At 47.1% G+C, this 17570-nt stretch overlaps 1 protein-coding gene across 1 annotated transcript; it reads left to right on the top strand.

Moving 5' to 3' along the window:
* Positions 1-16631: 16631 nt before the first annotated feature.
* Olfr71 (olfactory receptor 71) lies at positions 16632-17570 on the top strand. Its single transcript, NM_019486.1, has one exon. The coding sequence runs from the start codon at positions 16632-16634 to the stop codon at positions 17568-17570; it is 939 nt and encodes a 312-aa protein (NP_062359.1).

The following is a 17570-nucleotide window of genomic DNA, read 5'->3' as shown; positions in this document are numbered from 1 at the left end:
GCACGTGCCACCAAGAGTGAGCCCTAACACAGCCATGACTTTGACCGGTATCAGTGCATCAGCATAGGCCCATCGAGTTAACAAATGTTCTGCTGTAGTCGGGGAGGTTGATGGCAGAGAAGGCTGAGCATAAAAGGCTCAGGATGGTTTGGAGAATATCTGCTTCCTCCAGCTACAGTTTTTTTTTTGTTGTTGTTGGTTTTTTTTTTTCAATCTTCACACCACTACTCTAAGTAAAGACTGCTCTTAACAGGAGAGGGGTGAAGAATGCCCACAAACAGTAGGAAGCCTTAAGCAGTCTAAATATAGAGGAAGAAGGATTCCTTGTTCACGGGTCTCTTGGTCTCTTGGGTTTTGACAGCCATCTCGTTCTATAGCCTTGGCTGGCCTTGAATTTGTGGCGATTCTTCTTCTTCAGCCTTCCAGGTGTTGGGATTACAAGTGTGAGACACACACACACACACACACACACACACACACACACACAGGCGCCACCAGCTGCCATGCCCCCTCCCCCAGCCGCCGCCACCCCCAGCTTAGTTTTTAATATTCATTGTTTACTTTATGAATCAACCAAACCCTCACATGGGGGCTAACAATGCCCACACAGAGCAGCACAGACCAACCATAGAGTCCTGACTATCAAATGTGCTCCTTCCTATCCCTGGAATATTGAGAGACAAAGATCCATGAACAAGCAACGAGTATTCTAGGAAGGCGAGGGCGGTTTGATATTTTTTTTTTGAAAAATCTACTGATGTAATTAATTCTGTAAGTAGGATAGAAAAGTGAGACCACACATCCTGACAGATGGCCCCCCCAAAAAAAGCATCTGATAAAATTAGCTCTGCATTCCTGATAAGTATCACAAATGAACAAGGAAAGGAAGATTACATGATTTTTTAATGATCTACTTATTTTTATTTCATGTAGTTACAGACAGTTGTGAACTACCATGTAGGCATTGGGAATTGAACCCGGGTCAGAGGACCCAGTGCTCTTAACCACTGAGCAACCTCTCCAGCCCCCAGGAGACTACACTCTTAATGTGATTAAAAAGGAAAGATATCTTAATTCAAATATGTAACATCATTATTTTTAAAATAAGCATTCCGTTAAAAGCAATAACATTGTTTACAGCCATCGTTTTTCCTCATCTTAGAACTGCTAAGTCAGAGGATATTAGAAAAGGCAGGAAGATAGGCAATTGCATATCTAAGAAACATAGATGTTTCTGAAAAGCCTTTAACCATAATAAGAACTAAGGTTTTGTTCATTTCTTTCTTTATCACACACTGGCCTTGAACTATGTAACTGAGGATGGCCTGAATCCCCTTTCCTCTACCTCCTGAGTACCAGGATTTCAGGCACGTGTCATCATACACTGCTATGCCCTGCTAGAGATCAAGCCCAGGGCCTCCTGCATCATGTAGGCACCTTACCAATCAGGTTACTATAGCCCAAGCTCAGAACTAGATCACTTACAATTAACTAGGTAAACCAGTCACTTTCTTGCACAGCAGTAATCATTAATGTATATGCGTGCTAACATGAAGACAACACTGACATTGGTGACGAAAACTGTAACTTTTTAAAAAAAATAAACTTAAGGAGAGATGTGAAATGATGCAGGTGTGGAGGCAGACAGCTACAGATCCAGCCGTCGGGATGAAGAGTTCGATCAGCCAGGAATTCAAGGTCAGCCTCAAATGTAGAGTGGATTTGAGACCAGCCCAGGCTGGGCAAAACCTGGTGTCAAGAAAATAAATAAGTAACTATGAACTTTAAAATTACGAAATAGCCAGGCAGTGGTGGCGCACACCTTTAATCCCAGCACTTGGGAGGCAGAGGCAGGCGGATTTCTGAGTTCAAGGCCAGCCTGGTCTACAAAGTGAGTTCCAGGACAGCCAGGGCTATACAGAGAAACCCCGTCTCAAAAAACAAAAACAAAAACAAAACAAAACAAAAAACTACCAAACATTGTGTGTAGGATCCAATACTTTGTCAAGAGACATGAAATTAAACCCCAAACAGCTGATGTGACCAATGGGAAAAGCTCGGGGCCTTAAACCAGGCTTCACTTCCGTAAAGGGCTGGTCACGTGAAACTAGGAACGGCTTGCCCCAAGTATTGTTGGAATTGTTCCAGGCAACAGAGGTAACAGTTTGGAAGCTGGGAATGCTTTTCTGCTTTATCTCTCCAAATACATCATTGTTTCCCAAATAGCCCAGGGCGTCCACCAGGATTGTGCAGAATAGAAAGACTTCTCCTTCACCTTCAAAACCCTACTTGGTCTAACTCAAGCCTCTCTCCTCCGGAGCTTCTAAATTCCCGTTTCTTTCCATTTCAGCCTACAGAATAAAGAACCAAACTGAGGCCTCAGGACATTCCCCCTCGAAGTAGAAAGCCATCCCAAGGTAGACGGAAGCCATGATCTATTTCTGGCTCCAAGGGAGAGCGAAGTGCAAATGTGTGCCGCAGCTGCTCCGAGCTCTAAAGATAAACGGGGGGGGGGGGGGGGGGGGGGGGGGGGGGCTGCAGGCAGATGGCGGGAGAGACCAGCCAGAGCGCAGATGGAACTAGGAAAGGGGATTTGGTCTACAAATACACAAAACCTGGGTCCTTTTGAAACTGTGACCTCATTTTTACATAAACGCTGCTCATTAGCTGGGAATGTTCTTGTTACAAATATAAACAGGCATAGATACACACTTAGAAAGCTACATAAACAATGTTAGCAGGAATTTGTATGTGCATAGGGTTGTGTGTGTGTGTGTGTGCCTGCGGGGGGGGGGGGGGTAGTGTGTAAGTGTGTGTGTGACTTTGTGTGAGCGTGTGTGCATGTGAGTGTGTATATGAGTGTGTGCATGTATGAGTGTGTGTGAGTGTGTGAATATGTGTGAATGTATATGTGTGTGAGTGTGAGTATGAGTATGCAAGTGTATGTGAGTGTGAGTGTGCATGTGAGTGTGTGTGTATGAGTGTGTGAGCGTGTGGGTGTGAGCGTGTGTGTGCATGCATGTGAGTGTGTGTGTATGTGTGTACACATGGAGGACAGAGGACATTCCTCTGGTGTCACTCACCTTTTATTTTTATTTTTTGAGATCGGGTCTCTGCTTGCCCTGGAGCTTGCTGAGTAGGCTGGCTGGCCAGCCCTAGGGACCCACCTGTCTCCATGTCCCAGTCATGTGACTGGGATTACAAATTCATGCACCACACCTTTTTTTTCCTCCTTTTTAGCATGGATTCTGGGACTCAAACTGAAGTCCTTACCCTCACAAAGTGAGCTCTGTTCTCCTCTCGGCCTCCACAGCCCAAACTACCACCTTCTTCTTCTCCTTCTCCTTCTCCTTCTCCTTCTCCTTCTCCTTCTCCTTCTCCTTCTCCTTCTCCTTCTCCTTCTCCTTCTCCTTCTCCTCCTCCTCCTCTTCCTCCTCCTCTTCCTCCTCCTCCTCCTCCTCCTCCTCCTCCTCCTCCTCCTCCTTCTTCTTCTTCTTCTTTTTCTTCTTCTTTTGGTTTTTCGAGACAGAGTTTCTCTGTGTATCCCTGGCTGTCCTGGAACTCACTCCGTAGACCAGAGTCTAGAATAGTACTGTGTGCCTGGGGCTGTGTACCCAGAACACAAGAGGCTGAGGTAGGAAGATTTCAAGTTTGAAGCCAGCCTGAGCTACATATATATCGTATATGAAAGTATTTATGTAAATATATATGTAAATATTTATGAAATATTTGTATGTAAATATACATATTTAATAGACTAGCTGCCAGCAGGACTAGGTAGGAATGGTTTAATCCTAGTTTTCGTTGTCTACCTCCCATGGGCTTATAGACCATGAACATGGGCAAATAGCAAGCTTTCCTGACCCTCAGTTTCCCTGATACATAATGGGGATTGGAGACAGCCCAAGTTTATACACTCTAAGCTTCGTTGTTCCCTCTCTTTCCAAGTGGCTCTAATTTTCTGAAGGTTTTTTTTAAAAAGATGATCTTGTAACTTAGGACTATACTCATTTATTCTACCAACATCTCTTGATCTAGGCCCTATGTGTGGTGCCAGCAAGAGGGCATTGTCCTTGCTGCCCTGGGAGCCCTTTCCTAGAGTCAGAAGACAGAAATATCAGGTATTACAACACACCACATGTCAGGACCAAAGTGATCACAAGCAAAATACAAGAGAAGTCATCTGTAAGCAATAAAGCGTTCTCCCAGCCCCAGCGACGTAAACTCTCTAAATAGGCTTCGGAATCTTCCCTCAGTCCAGCCTCAGACCAAGTCTGGAATCATCCTGTGACACACACACACGCTGAGTTCAGGCATTAGGCTGAGAGTTGGAGCTGGCCAAGGCGTGTGTGTGTGTGTGTATGTGTGTGTGTGTGTAGCCACATGTGTGTATCCTCCGTTTGTTTGTTTGTTTGTTTGTTTGTTTGTTTGTTTGAGACAGGGTCTCACACTGGAACTCCGATTCTCCTACTCTGGCTAGTCAACAAACCTCAGGGGCCATCTTGTCTGCATCTCCCCTGAGCTGGGATGACAGACACAGGCCACCACAACCTGGCTTTTATGTGGGTATTTGAAATCCAAAATCAGGTCTCCATGTTTTCCATCTCCCCAGGCACCAAAGACATCTTCTAAATAAAACAGACAATAGATGGCTCACACTGACTGTTCTCCCAGGGGTCCTGAGTTCAATTCCCAGCAACCACATGGTGGCTCACAACCATCTGTAATGGGATCCGCTGCCCTCTTCTGGTGTGTCTGAAGACAGCTACAGTGTACTCATATACATAAAATAAATAATAAATATTTAAAAAGACAATAATAAAATAATTTGAATAGATGGGTCAATGTTGGATAAACAGATTGATATATGATAAGACAGACTTACTAAAGGGTTAGTGACTGTAGAGACTCGGGGTCGAGTGTCTGACCATCGTTCTGGCTGGAATATGAAGTGTCCCCATAGGCTCATGTGCTTAATGCTTGGTTCCCAGAAGGTGGCACTGTTTGGGGACGTTGTGGAATCTTTGCAGTGTAGGGCCTTGTTGGAGGAAGTAGGTCACTGGAGATATGTCCTTAGATGTTATATCTTTCCCTGGCCTTTCCCGTATCCCTTTCCTCTGCTTTCTGGCCACCATGTCATATGGAAACTCCTTGACACTCACTCCAGCCATCATGATCTTCTGCCCAAGGACACAGGAGTAAGCAACTGTGAGAAGAAGTTCCTGGAAGGAAGCCACACATGTGCTGGGCCTTCTGCAAGACTGATTAATGGATGACTGATTAATGGATGAGAGCATCATCATTGCACAGAACTTGGTGGGGATGCAGGCTGGGGTGAGAGCTGTGCTTTGCATCGGCACGACCATTGGCTGGACTCTCTGCAATGCTCATCTCTTCCTGTCCTTGAGTTGTTTTTGTGGATATCTTGGTCACAGCTACTGGAACCCAACCAGTACAGATACTTATTGAAGCCTTATCTCACATTCTTTATACATTTGAAATTTTTCAAGGAAGGAAGAAACAAAGAAACAAAGGGCAAAAATGGAAAGAAAACTAGGCAACTGTTGTGAGGTTGGTAGGTAAGTAGAACCTTCTGATGTTGCCCAATATGGCAGCCGCTACCTACTTGGTCAGTGAGGAGACACAGCTAGCCTGAGCTGAGATGCTGTGTGTATTGTACGCAATCTTTATTCCAAAAACTTAGTGCAGAAAAGAATGCAAATACATCGCTACTAACTCTTCTGACCATGTCCACACATTGGCATATATATATATATATATATATATATATATATATATATATATAGATAGATAGATAGATAGATATAGATATAGATATAGATATAGATATAGATATAGATATAGATATAGATATAGATATAGATATAGATATAGATATAGATATAGATATAGATATAGATATAGATATAGATATAGATTCCTTCCCTCTGCCTCTCTAGTACAGCTGCCAAAAAGTTTGCAGTGTGGCTTTCATTGCATTTCCATTTGTCCCAGTTTGCTTTCTATTGGTGTGATAAAAGATCATACCCGAAAGCAACCTGGGAGCAGAGGGTTCATTTGACGTACTCTTCCCTGCCACAGCCCATCTCTGAGGAAGTCAGGACAGGGACTGAAGCAGAGACCATGGAGGAATTAATGCTGTTTACTGACTTGCTCCTCATGGCTTGCTCAGCCTGCCCAGGGCTGTCACACTCCACCAAGGCTTAGATGTCCCCACATAAAATATTAATCAACAAAATATCCCCTGTAGGCCAAATCTGGTGGGGGCATTTTCCCAGTTGAGGGTCACTCTTCCCAGATGACCCTAAACTTGTGTCACACAGACAAAAAGCGAAATGGCACACCACTGAATGGAACCACAACTCATGCCTGGTGCTCCAAGCACCTGTTCAGAGGGAAACAAGGTAAGTCCAGAGCAGTCACTGAAGTCAGAGAGCTGACAATCCAGGACCAAGCCAAGTGGACCTGATAACAGCCCGTGATCTTTATCACTGGGATTCTCAGTGACTGCCACTCTCAGGACATCATTTGACGCCTTTGGATCTGACCTGGGCATAGCCACTTCCTAGGCATGTCAGGAGGATGGAGTCCACACTTAGTGCCCAAGAGCCTGAGATGGTTCAGTATCCTCCAATGGTGTGATGGGGCAGCAGAAGGGAGCGGGTCTGGTCCCTCTCCAAAGTACCACTGGTGTACCTGTTGAGAATCCTGAAGGTAGGGGAAGGCCTACGTATTTGTTTCCACCTCCTGCTTGGGGGCCCTGAAGTCAATTCTACTGAGAAACCAGTCATTGTTTGTTTATAGTAAGAAGAGAGACCTCCCAGGGATCCGACTCACATTAAGTCTCCCTTGGGGGAGGAGGAATACTCAGGACAGTCAGAATACCATCAGGCCGTCTGTCTGTCCATGTAATCATGAAGATCATCAAATGTTCAATTAGCCCAGTCTAATTGACCTTCAGTCTAATTGACCTTCTGGGAGGTTGTCCCTGGAGTCCAGCATGGGATGCCTCAGCTGAGCACTTTCAGGGACAGCACCCAGGGGAAATGACACATCCTTTTGGCTGAACCTCAGGGGCTGGTGCTGTGGGAGCTGGGGAGTGTGATATACTTGGAGGTCCCCAAACTCATCAGATCTTAGAAAGCCTTGGCTGAAGCACGGGACAGGGTGTGAGCCCTGTGGAGCACAGGGTGGACGCCAGCCTGTGGAAGGGTCCTGAGTCTCTTCCCAGAACACCAGGGAGAAGGTGTGCCAATCCCAGCATTCCTAGGGGGACATAGGGATGGACACAGGAGGATCCCCGAAGGCTTGTCAGCCAGCTGGCCTGGCACGCAGAGCAGAAGAACAACCTAGAAGCCCTGTCTCAAACAAGGTGGAAGGTGAAGACATCTGAGGTTATCCTTTGACCTCCACACTCGTGTCATGGTGCACACTCGTGGTGCACACACATCAGCATTCACACACACACACACACACACACACACACACACACATACACGAGAAAGCTCATGGATGTGTGTGCGTGCGTGTTGCACATACCCAAACTCACCCTCACCCCCAAAATAGAAAATCGGAGTAGACTTTTATCCTTATTGTCAATTTGACACGAGCTGGAAGAGAAGCATCAATTGAGAAAATAGCTCCATCAATTGATTGTAGACAATGTCTGCATGGCATTTGCTTGATTAACGATTCACATGGGAGGGCCCAGCCCATTGTGGGTGGGGCCAACTCTGGGCTGGGGGTCCCTGGTTCTATAGGAAAGCAGGCTGAGGAAGTCATGGGGAGCAAGCCGTCAGCAGCACCCTGCACAGCCTCTGCACCAGCTCCTGACTCAGGCTCCTGCCCTGTTCCAGTTCCTGTCCTGACTTCTCATCATAAGCTGTAAGGTGAAATAAGCCCTCTCTTCCCCGGGTGGTGTTTGGTCATGACATCCTACCACTGCAGTAGAAAGCAGACCGGAACGGCTTGTCCTCAACAGAGAGGCTTGAATTGGTAAAAAGAAAAAGCGCAAGGCCAGTAGCTTTTCTGGCCAAGTTACCAAACATTTAAAGAAACAATAGCAAGTCCTCACATCATGCTCAAAATATGAAGGACAGGGACATTTAAAGCCAACTCACAGGATGCATGAAGGGTTGCAAAGAAGCTATCCGACAAGGGACTCACACTTGGGACATGAGAAGAACTCACAGAAAGAGCGGCACCATGGCTTTAAGATGAAGTTTGAAGAACTATTTTCTCAAAGAGGAAAATCACCAATAAGCACAGAAAAGATGCCTATGTCATTGCATATGGGGAGGAAAATAAAATCCAGGAGAGACCACTTCATCCTTTATCACACAGCTAGAAGAAGGAGGAGGAGGAGGAGAAGAAAGAAAGAAAGAAAGAAAGAAAGAAAGAAAGAAAGAAAGAAAGGAAGGAAGGAAGGAGGGAGGGAGGGAGGAAAGAAGGAAGAAAGAAAGAAAGAAAGAAAGAAAGAAAGAAAGAAAGAAAGGAAGGAAGGAAGGAGGGAGGGAGGGAGGGAGGGGGAGAGAGAGAGAGAAAGAAAAAAGAAAGAAAGAAAGAAAGAAAGAAAGGGAGGAAAGAAGGAAGGAAGAAAGAAAGAAAGAAAGAAAAGGAGGAAAGAAGGAAGGAAGGAAGGAAGGAAGGAAGAAAGAAAGAAAGAAAGAAAGAAAGAAAGAAAGAAAGAAAGGGAGGAAGGGAGGAAAGAAGGAAGGAAGAAAGAAAGAAAGAAAGAAAGAAAGAAAGAAAGAAAGAAAGAAAGAAAGGGAGGAAAGAAGGAAGGAAGGAAGAAAGAAAGAAAGAAAGAAAGAAAGAAAGAAAGAAAGAAAGGGAGGAAGGGAGGAAAGAAGGAAGGAAGAAAGAAAGAAAGAAAGAAAGAAAGAAAGAAAGAAAGAAAGGGAGGAAAGAAGGAAGGAAGGAAGAAAGAAAGAAAGAAAGAAAGAAAGAAAGAAAGAAAGAAAGAAAGAAAGAAAGAAAGGAAGGAAGGAAGGAAGGAAGGGAGGGAGGAAGGAAGGGAGGAAAGAGAGAAAGAAAGAGTGAGTCAGATATTAGTAAGAATTCCAAGGAGCCAGAAGCTTCATGCACAGCTGCAGGGGTACAAAATGAGGCAGCTACCTTGGAAAAGAGCCCAGTAGTTCCTCAACACGTTAAAGAGAGAATTTCCATATGACTGCCACTCTGCTCCTAGAAGGAAAAGAAGCTCTGCTTCCCCACAATGTTCATAGCAGTATTGTTTATAACGGTCAGAAGATGGGCACAGTCCAAACTAATGAATAGCCAGTCAAATGGCACATCTGTAAGTTTAGCCAAGCATGACCCTGGCAGCACGTGTGTGAGGTCAAAGGACAACTGCGGGAGTCAGGTTTCTCTGTCTCCCACGGGTGTCCCAGCAATGGAAATCCACCTGCAGCCATCACCTTAGCTGAGGGGCAATCGCCCCCTTCCTGTCTTCCTGCCTCCCTCCCTCCTCAACCCTCCCTCTCTCCCTCTCACCGACCCTTTCTCTTTATTTTATATTGCTAGGGTTGGCCTAGAATACCTGGCAATCCTCCTGCTCACGTGAAGAGATTACAGACCTGGCTGTTACGGAATATTCGTTAATTAGCCTTCTGACTTGGTAACCTGCTTTTAACATAAGCCCTGGAACTCACTGTGTAGACCAGGCTGGCCTCGAATTCTCAAGAGATCCACCTGCCTCTGCCTCCCGGGCGCTGAGACTAAAGGAGTGTGCCACCATGGCCCAACTCACATTCTTTAGCTGGCTTTTCTTTCATGTTGATTGATTACTATTCTGTGGATGGAAAAAAAGTATCTATTCTTGTCCCTGTGTCAATCACTCGGCTTCAAGTCTTCTGCTTGTTTTGTCTTCTTCCGTGCTAATTCTTTGTTGGGTCCAGTTTTCCTCCTCCGGTGCTGACGCTCTTGAGTGCGTTCTGCTTCTTATTGGTCGGGTGTTTTCTCATCTAGTGTTCCCTACCTCTGACTTTGTGCCTCTTTGGGACTGTGATTCTCACACACAAATTGTCTCCCTGTCCTGGGCGCGGGGCCATCACCTGAGCTCTCCCTTCCTCCAGAGACCCTTTGGTCTCAGATGACAATGGCCTCCTGAGGCCCTCCCTGTCCTTGCCACGTCGCAGCTCCCTCCTTCTTTGGCTGTGGTTTCTCCCAACTCATCTGGTTACCATTTCCCAGGTATTCCTCAGTGTCTCTGGCCAGCTGGTAGCACTGTCTCTTGTTTTTCAGACTCTTTGGGAATCTCTTTGTTTAACTATGGACAAATTCTGCCTTCTACAGCAGCGCTTCAGAAAGGTTTCCAGTGTGGGGGCAGCAGTCACAAGAGCCTGTTCTCTGAACCAGAAGTTGGGACGTAGTTTTCTAATTGGTGAGTTTATTAATAGGAAAAGCCATCCTGCTTCATAAAGTGAAATGACATTTGAGGGTTTGCTTTATTGAAAATGACATCTGGAGCAGCTGGCTGTTTAGCTCAGAGGTAGGGCACTTGCCTGGCTCAAGCATCAGCCCTGCAAAGGAATGGGAAAAGAGAAAATGGTGCGAAATCATCATAAAGCTTAGAGAACAGGATCTGTCGGTGAGGGGTTTGAGAAACCGAGATATTTTTATTTTATATTTATGCATACAATGTGTCTTGATCACATCGCCTTCACACCCATCATTCGGAAGCTCGCTCTCTCTCTCTCTCTCTCTCTCTCTCTCTCTCTCTCTCTCTCCTCCCACCCCTCCCCCCTCTCTCCACTGGAATGCTGACTGATCTAGTTGGCTTGATCTTGCACAGGTCTTGAGCAGGTAACGACCACAGCAAGCTCATGAGTACAGCAGCCATGACATTTCTAGAAGACACTATTTTACATCCTTTTAGCTCTTCCTGGAAGGCTGGATTCTTTGGATGAGGATCGAAAATACATCTTTCTTCGAGGTTTCCTAATATTGAGAGACTAGTAGAGCCCCAGAGGCCATATGGACAGTCACCCAAGGATACCCAGCTTTTATGTCTATTTTGTTCCTAGATTCAAAATTCTTTCTGCCATAGTAATTAATCTGTCAGGGCCTGAGTGCCCCAGTCCAGGATTTTACTGGGATTCCAACTCCATTTTCAAAGAAATCAGCATTGGCTCGGTGGCCACCAGGGGGAGCCTGGGAGCTGGTCAACTCACCTCCCCAAAATAGGACTAAACAAAACAGCAGGAGGAAACACAGAATTCATTCACACACACAGATACTGCTGTAAATCACGCTGTTGACATATAAGAAGAGTCATGTGATCAGAACAAAGCCAAAGACATGTATTAATGAAGGGACAATGTCCATGCATGAGTAAACTTGATTTTTGTAAAGATATCAATCCCATCCCAAACCAGCCGGTCAATCACCAGAAGACCTTTCATGAAATATGACAAACTGATTGCAAAATTCGTGTAGGAAAGAAATGTGCAATAATAGCCAAAGAATTGTTGAAAGGGGCTGACAGGGCCAAGGGCTGGCTTACAGCAGCTTTTAAAGCTGTTCGTTTCCTGTGAGGTGACCACCACGGCAGTTATTGCAGTGTGAGGACAAGAAGAGGCATTCCTTTAGAATGGGCCAGTGTGTCCAAAAATAGACACACACGGACCTGTGAAATTAGTTATGACAAAGGCAACTTTTAAGGTCTGTGATAAGACAGTCTATAATAAATTCTTCCATAAGTGTGCAGACTTTACCCAGTGCAGAGAAGATACGGTCTGAAAAAGAGCCAAAGTGGAAAACAAGTTGAAAAGTCTGTGGAACAAAGATCACCATGAGTTCCAGGCTAGCCTGCACTAGCTACAGAGTGAGAGCCTGTCTCAAGAGAGCCACAATAGAAAATTTATCAGGAAAAAAATACTTTTAAAATGTATTTATAACTTGGGAACATGAACACACACACACACAATAGAGAAAGCTGTGTGCTCCAAATAATTGAATATCGATGGAACAAAATATAGCAGTAAAAGGTTTTTAAAAAATGGGGTGAAGAGATTAAGAACACAGACATGTGTGTGCAAGCAAAACACCAACGCACATAAAATAAAAAGGAAACAACTCTTTTTTTAAAATACAACAACAACAACAGCAAAAATCAAAGCCCAGTTCTAAAATGAAGCGGTGCCGTGGGGTTTGTCTGAGGCAGGGAATCAAGCCCTGTGTCTAGGAGAGAAGGGTGTGCTTTAAGCCGCACCCCACACACCTTAGAACGCTGTTTAAAGAGACCCCCTAAGCCACCAGAGGCATGGATCCTGGAAGCTAGGAACTTCAGTGAAGAGGTGTCACACTGATGCCATGAGTACAGGGAAAAGGGACCAGGTGGAGGCAGAGGATAGTGGTCACTGGCCACCTGTTCTGCACTGACCAAGGACAAGTGACACGGTGAATCATGGCCATCCTCTGCCTCACTAAATGACACTGGGCTGCCGCTGGACCTCTCTACAGCAATCTCTTGTCCATACAGTAGGTCTCGGTCGAGACAGTCTTCAAACACTGGCTCGTTCAGATAGCCAAAACAAGACAGTTTTGCTTGTCTCTCTATCCAGTAGCTCCCTTGTTACCCGCCCCCCAGATTTTATAATTTTGTAAACTCTTGATGAGAGATGACCCAAGACCCCTCACGCCCACCTGGGTGGGTCGCAGTGTTCATTTTTTTTTTTTTTTTTTTTTTTTTGCTCATTGTCCTTCAGTTTAATTTGTGAACTTATTCAAACTGCTTATGTAGTCATTAATTACGAAGTCATTCATTAAGCTCCTATCCACTCATGGATTTACTTGTGAGCATTCCTGGGCCAATTCTGGCTGGGGACTGACCTGCAAGCATGGTTCCTGATCCCCAAGTCACTTTCTCCAACTTCTTTTACACTAATTAAGCTCCCTAACTAGACTGGAGACTTGCTAGTGTAATTGGGTCTTTGGGACATCCTCCCTGAAGCACCCCAAAGTTTGTTAGCTGGGCACAGTTCCTCTCCTCTCTTTAAGTCGCCTTGGGGATTGTGCAATCCCTCGGCACACAGGGCACTTCGAACGGTGCCACCTCTGTTTGGCCCACTTGCTCCCTAGAAGGGTGTTGGCCAGCAGAGCACTGAGATCTGCCCAGAACGGAGAGCCCCTCCTGCCTGCAGTCAGCCACTGAGAGCCATCCAGCCTTGATCTCACCAGAATTCCACCTACTTCAGAGACTCCTGCGGGGTGCTCAGCCCTTAAAATAAGTCTGCCAAATTCTAAATGGTACACTTAATTTTATCAACTTGCAAACTCTTCATGAATTCCTCAATTTAAAAAAAACCTAGGCATGTTTCCAAGGTTTGGAAAGTCAGGCTGGAGTGAAAATTCTTCCAGGGATGCAGTGCACAGGTCGTGAGGAGGCCGGAGGTGAGACACAGGTTTGCATAGAGGAAGTGAAGGGTGGAGAGCCCCGAGGAACTACCGGGGCCTTGGCTTCCCACTCTCATTCACTGGGCCTCAGTTTCCCCAAATGTAAGGATCCAGCTGATATGCAAGCTCTGCAAGAGCACCTCCCTAGGCTGCAAGCAGTCTAGAATTGGCCAAGTTGGCCCTTCCATTTATGTTAATCCTATTTGCTGCAGGAAGACAGCAAGACGCTACCTAGGGCCACGACTTGGCCTTCAGAACGCAAGGGAGGAGAGGAAAGGAGGTGACATCCCTGAGGCCTTGGTAGGGCTGGCAGCAGGGAAGAAAAGAGAGATGGGTGTCACCCCAAAGCTACAACACAAGGCTGTGGAACTCCAAGGGAGGAAGCAGACTGGCTTAAGAGGGGGAGAAAGGCTTACTTTGTGAACTGGGTTTTAGGGAGCAGTGGGTCAGGAGAGAAAAGACAGGAGGGACACTGTGGGCCTACAGACAGAGCTCTCTGGCCTGTGTCTCCCTTCCTTCTCCCCCAGTTGTAGGAGAAAAGGCAGAGCACTACAGAGACTCTTCTTTGGCTCAAAGGCTGGGAAGCAGACAGAACACACAGTAGGTTTTGTCAGCTAGTCTTAGGCTTCTCTGTAACCCCCACCCTCAGGTATGTTCCTTCCTAATGATTCCCCTGCACCCCTCGACAGGCTGCCGTCTTTATGTACCTACCTCCTCTAGAAATTAGGTCATCCTGCCTGGCTCAGTAAAGCACTTTGGCTATAGGTCCAAAAGTCTGCCAGTCCTGGTGGTGGTGTGTGTGTGTGTGTGTGTGAGAGAGAGAGACAGAGACAGAGACAGAGACAGAGACAGACAGAGAGACAGAGGAGTGAGAGAGGGGAGAGAGTGTAACTGTGAGATGGAGAGGGTAGTAATTGTGAGAGAGAGAGAGAGAAAGAGAGAGAGAATTCTATTTACATACACTCATGTGCGTTTGTGAATGGCCACACACGCATACATGAGCCTATGCGTAGGATAGACACTCACAGGTGTATATGGACTGGTGTGTTAGACAGATGTTGTGCACTCAGTTGTGTGTATGCACTGCAGGTGACCCCATGTTTGTGTGTGTGCGTGTTCCAGCGCATAGCCCAGGGCCCCAGCTGCCAATGTTGCCTAGAGACTGACAGGATGAACTGCAGTGTGTGCAACCACTCAAAGAGGAGGCCGAGGCTGACTCCAGTCATTGGAGCTTCAAGAGAAGACAGGACCATCTCTGTGCCTTGTCCCAATCCGGACACAGTGCTTGTCTCTGATGAAGCTCTGCTAGAGGAGACAACCCCACCAAACACCTAGCCTCAGAGAATCCCTAGTGAGCCTTCGTGGGGAACTCGCAGCTTATACTCCTCATGACCCCATGGTGATGTAGACAGTCATGTTGAGGCCAGAGCTTCTGCCTGAGGCCCTGGGACTGGACCAGAGCTCTCCTTGCTGCAGTAGGGACGACTGATTTCCTGAGGTGAGGCTCAGTGTAGGACTAAGCTCAGGACATTATAGATCATGTTAATACTGTGTAAGAAGAAGGAACATCCGGCAGGACCACCCAGCCTTGACACTTGAGTTATTTGAGAGACCCTTCAAGTGCCCCCTCACCAAGAAGAAGTTTGTATGCCTCGTAGGGCATACAGACAGAGGGAGGGGAGGTCAGGCATGGAAGAGTGGAGAAGTCTCCCTGGGAAGGCTTTGGAGTCAGTGCCTGGAAGCAGCCATCTGCTCAGTTGTTCCCCTGATGCATAGGGTTTGGTGGCCCTAAGTCACTTCTTGGTCTTTGGAAAGATTAAACAAGGAGCAAGTAAAAGGCGGAGACTGTGTCCAGGTGGAGAGACAGCGGGGAGCTGGGTTTGGGCATTATGGTTCATGCTACCGCAGCATCGTCTCAGGTACTCTGACACTGAAGACGGGTTTAAACCTAACATTTTTGTTTGTTTGTTTTGTTGGGTTTATTTTATCTTATTTATTTTATTTTATTTTATTTTATTTTATTTTATTTTATTGGTTTGCGTGTTTGTTTTTTGCTGGTGAGAGGATTGTGAGAAGGAAGCAGGAGGGTGTCCATCCAGAGCAGCAGGTATGAGACTTGTTAGAGGCAAATGTCAGCTCCATGTGGTTAGATGCTACAATACTGGGAAGATCCCTGCTGGAGGCTTAACCCCCTCCTTCCCCCCCCCCAGCAGCTTCTGTGTGAGCTCAGTTTCCCCATCTGCCACAAGAGAGCTCGCCAGTGAACCTGTCAGGGAAGCTCCTGTGTTCATAACCTTGGAGGTTTGGAAGCCAAAGCATCCTTTGTTCTGACTGGGAGAAAATAGGACCGGAGACTGTGTCTCAGGGTCTGTTTGACTTGCCTGTCACTGGGAGGCAACTTCTAAAGCTCCAGCCCGCACAAAGCGCCTGACTGAGCATCTCCATTGTGGGGAGAGGGGGGCTCCCACTCATGGGCTTAGAGACCATCAGCAGCTCCCTGAGACAAAAAGCACAGGGTGTGTGGAGACCAGAGCTGGCCTAAAGAGACAAACCAGACCCCTACCAGTGAGAGAGAAATGAGCAGGGCATGTCAGACAGTGAGGACAGCATAAGTAATGGCTCAGAGATGGTCCAAAAGACAGGAGGACCTTCAGAGACATTCTAGCTTTAAGTGTGGTGCCTGGGCCAGTAGAGCTGCAGCCGCACACAGACCCACTGAGCCAGAAACGCCGTGGGGAGAACAAGGTGTGTTTTGACAGCCTTCCAAGTGAGTCCTGTGTGTGGATCTCTGATCCAACTCCTCAGCTCCCAAATTGTTCGTCTTGTCTGTGATAGGTTAAGTGAGGGAAGGGGACCTGGGGTCAAGTGAGTTTGGGAGCGCATGATCTACATTGCTTTTGGAGAGCTACCAATAAACATTAGTCTTTTAAAGGCCGTGACAAGTCCTCTCTCTCATTCAGCGTTGGCTCTCAGTGATCCTTCAGGCTGTCTGCTCAGACTTCCAAGTACAGTCGTTTAGGAAAACACTGCCCTGAATCATCCACCTTCCTCACACGGATGAACTGAAGCCTACAGAGGGTGAGGAGTCTGTCCCAAGGCCACAGAGAGTGTGGCCAAGCTGGAAAAGACCTTAACCACCTCTGTGGTCCCATGCACGACCTGCATCCTCCGTCCTTCCGCCCCATCTGCGTATCCAGCCAGAACCCCACAGTATGGAGCCCAGCAACAGAACTGCAGTCTCTGAGTTTGTCTTGAAGGGATTTTCTGGCTACCCGGCCCTCGAGCGGCTACTCTTTCCTCTGTGCTCAGTCATGTACCTGGTGACTCTGCTGGGGAACACAGCCATCGTGGCGGTGAGCATGTTGGATGCCCGCCTGCACACGCCCATGTACTTTTTCCTGGGTAACCTTTCCATTTTGGACATCTGCTACACATCTACTTTTGTACCCCTGATGCTGGTCCACCTCCTGTCGTCCCGGAAGACCATCTCCTTTACGGGCTGTGCCGTCCAGATGTGTCTGAGCCTCTCCACGGGCTCCACCGAGTGCCTGCTGTTGGCCGTCATGGCCTATGACCGCTACTTGGCCATTTGCCAGCCACTCAGGTACCCCGTGCTCATGAGCCACAGGCTCTGCCTGATGCTGGCAGGAGCCTCCTGGGTGCTCTGCCTCTTCAAGTCAGTGGCAGAGACGGTCATCGCCATGAGGCTGCCCTTCTGCGGCCACCACGTGATCAGACACTTCACCTGTGAGATCCTGGCTGTGCTGAAGCTGACCTGTGGTGACACCTCAGTCAGCGATGCCTTCCTGCTGGTGGGGGCCATCCTCCTGTTGCCTATACCCCTGACCCTCATCTGCCTGTCCTACATGCTGATCCTGGCCACCATCCTGAGGGTGCCCTCAGCCACCGGGCGCAGCAAAGCCTTCTCCACCTGCTCGGCACACCTGGCTGTTGTCCTGCTTTTCTATAGCACTATCATCTTCATGTACATGAAACCCAAGAGCAAGGAAGCCCGGATCTCAGACCAGGTCTTTACAGTCCTCTACGCTGTGGTGACCCCCATGCTGAACCCCATTATCTACAGCCTGAGGAACAAGGAGGTGAAGGAAGCGGCCAGGAAAGCTTGGGGCAGCAGATGGGCCTGTAGGTGA

Source organism: Mus musculus, chromosome 4 (genome assembly GCF_000001635.26).
Source record: "Mus musculus strain C57BL/6J chromosome 4, GRCm38.p6 C57BL/6J".
NCBI classification, from domain to species: domain Eukaryota; kingdom Metazoa; phylum Chordata; class Mammalia; order Rodentia; family Muridae; genus Mus; species Mus musculus.
The sequence above is the reverse complement of the archived record's forward strand: the minus strand, read 5'-3'. Positions and strand labels throughout refer to the sequence as shown.

Coding starts and splice junctions, on each gene's coding strand:
- Olfr71 (NM_019486.1), top strand. CDS start 16,632: ATGGAGCCCAGCAACAGAACTGCAGTCTCTGAGTTTGTCTTGAAGGGA.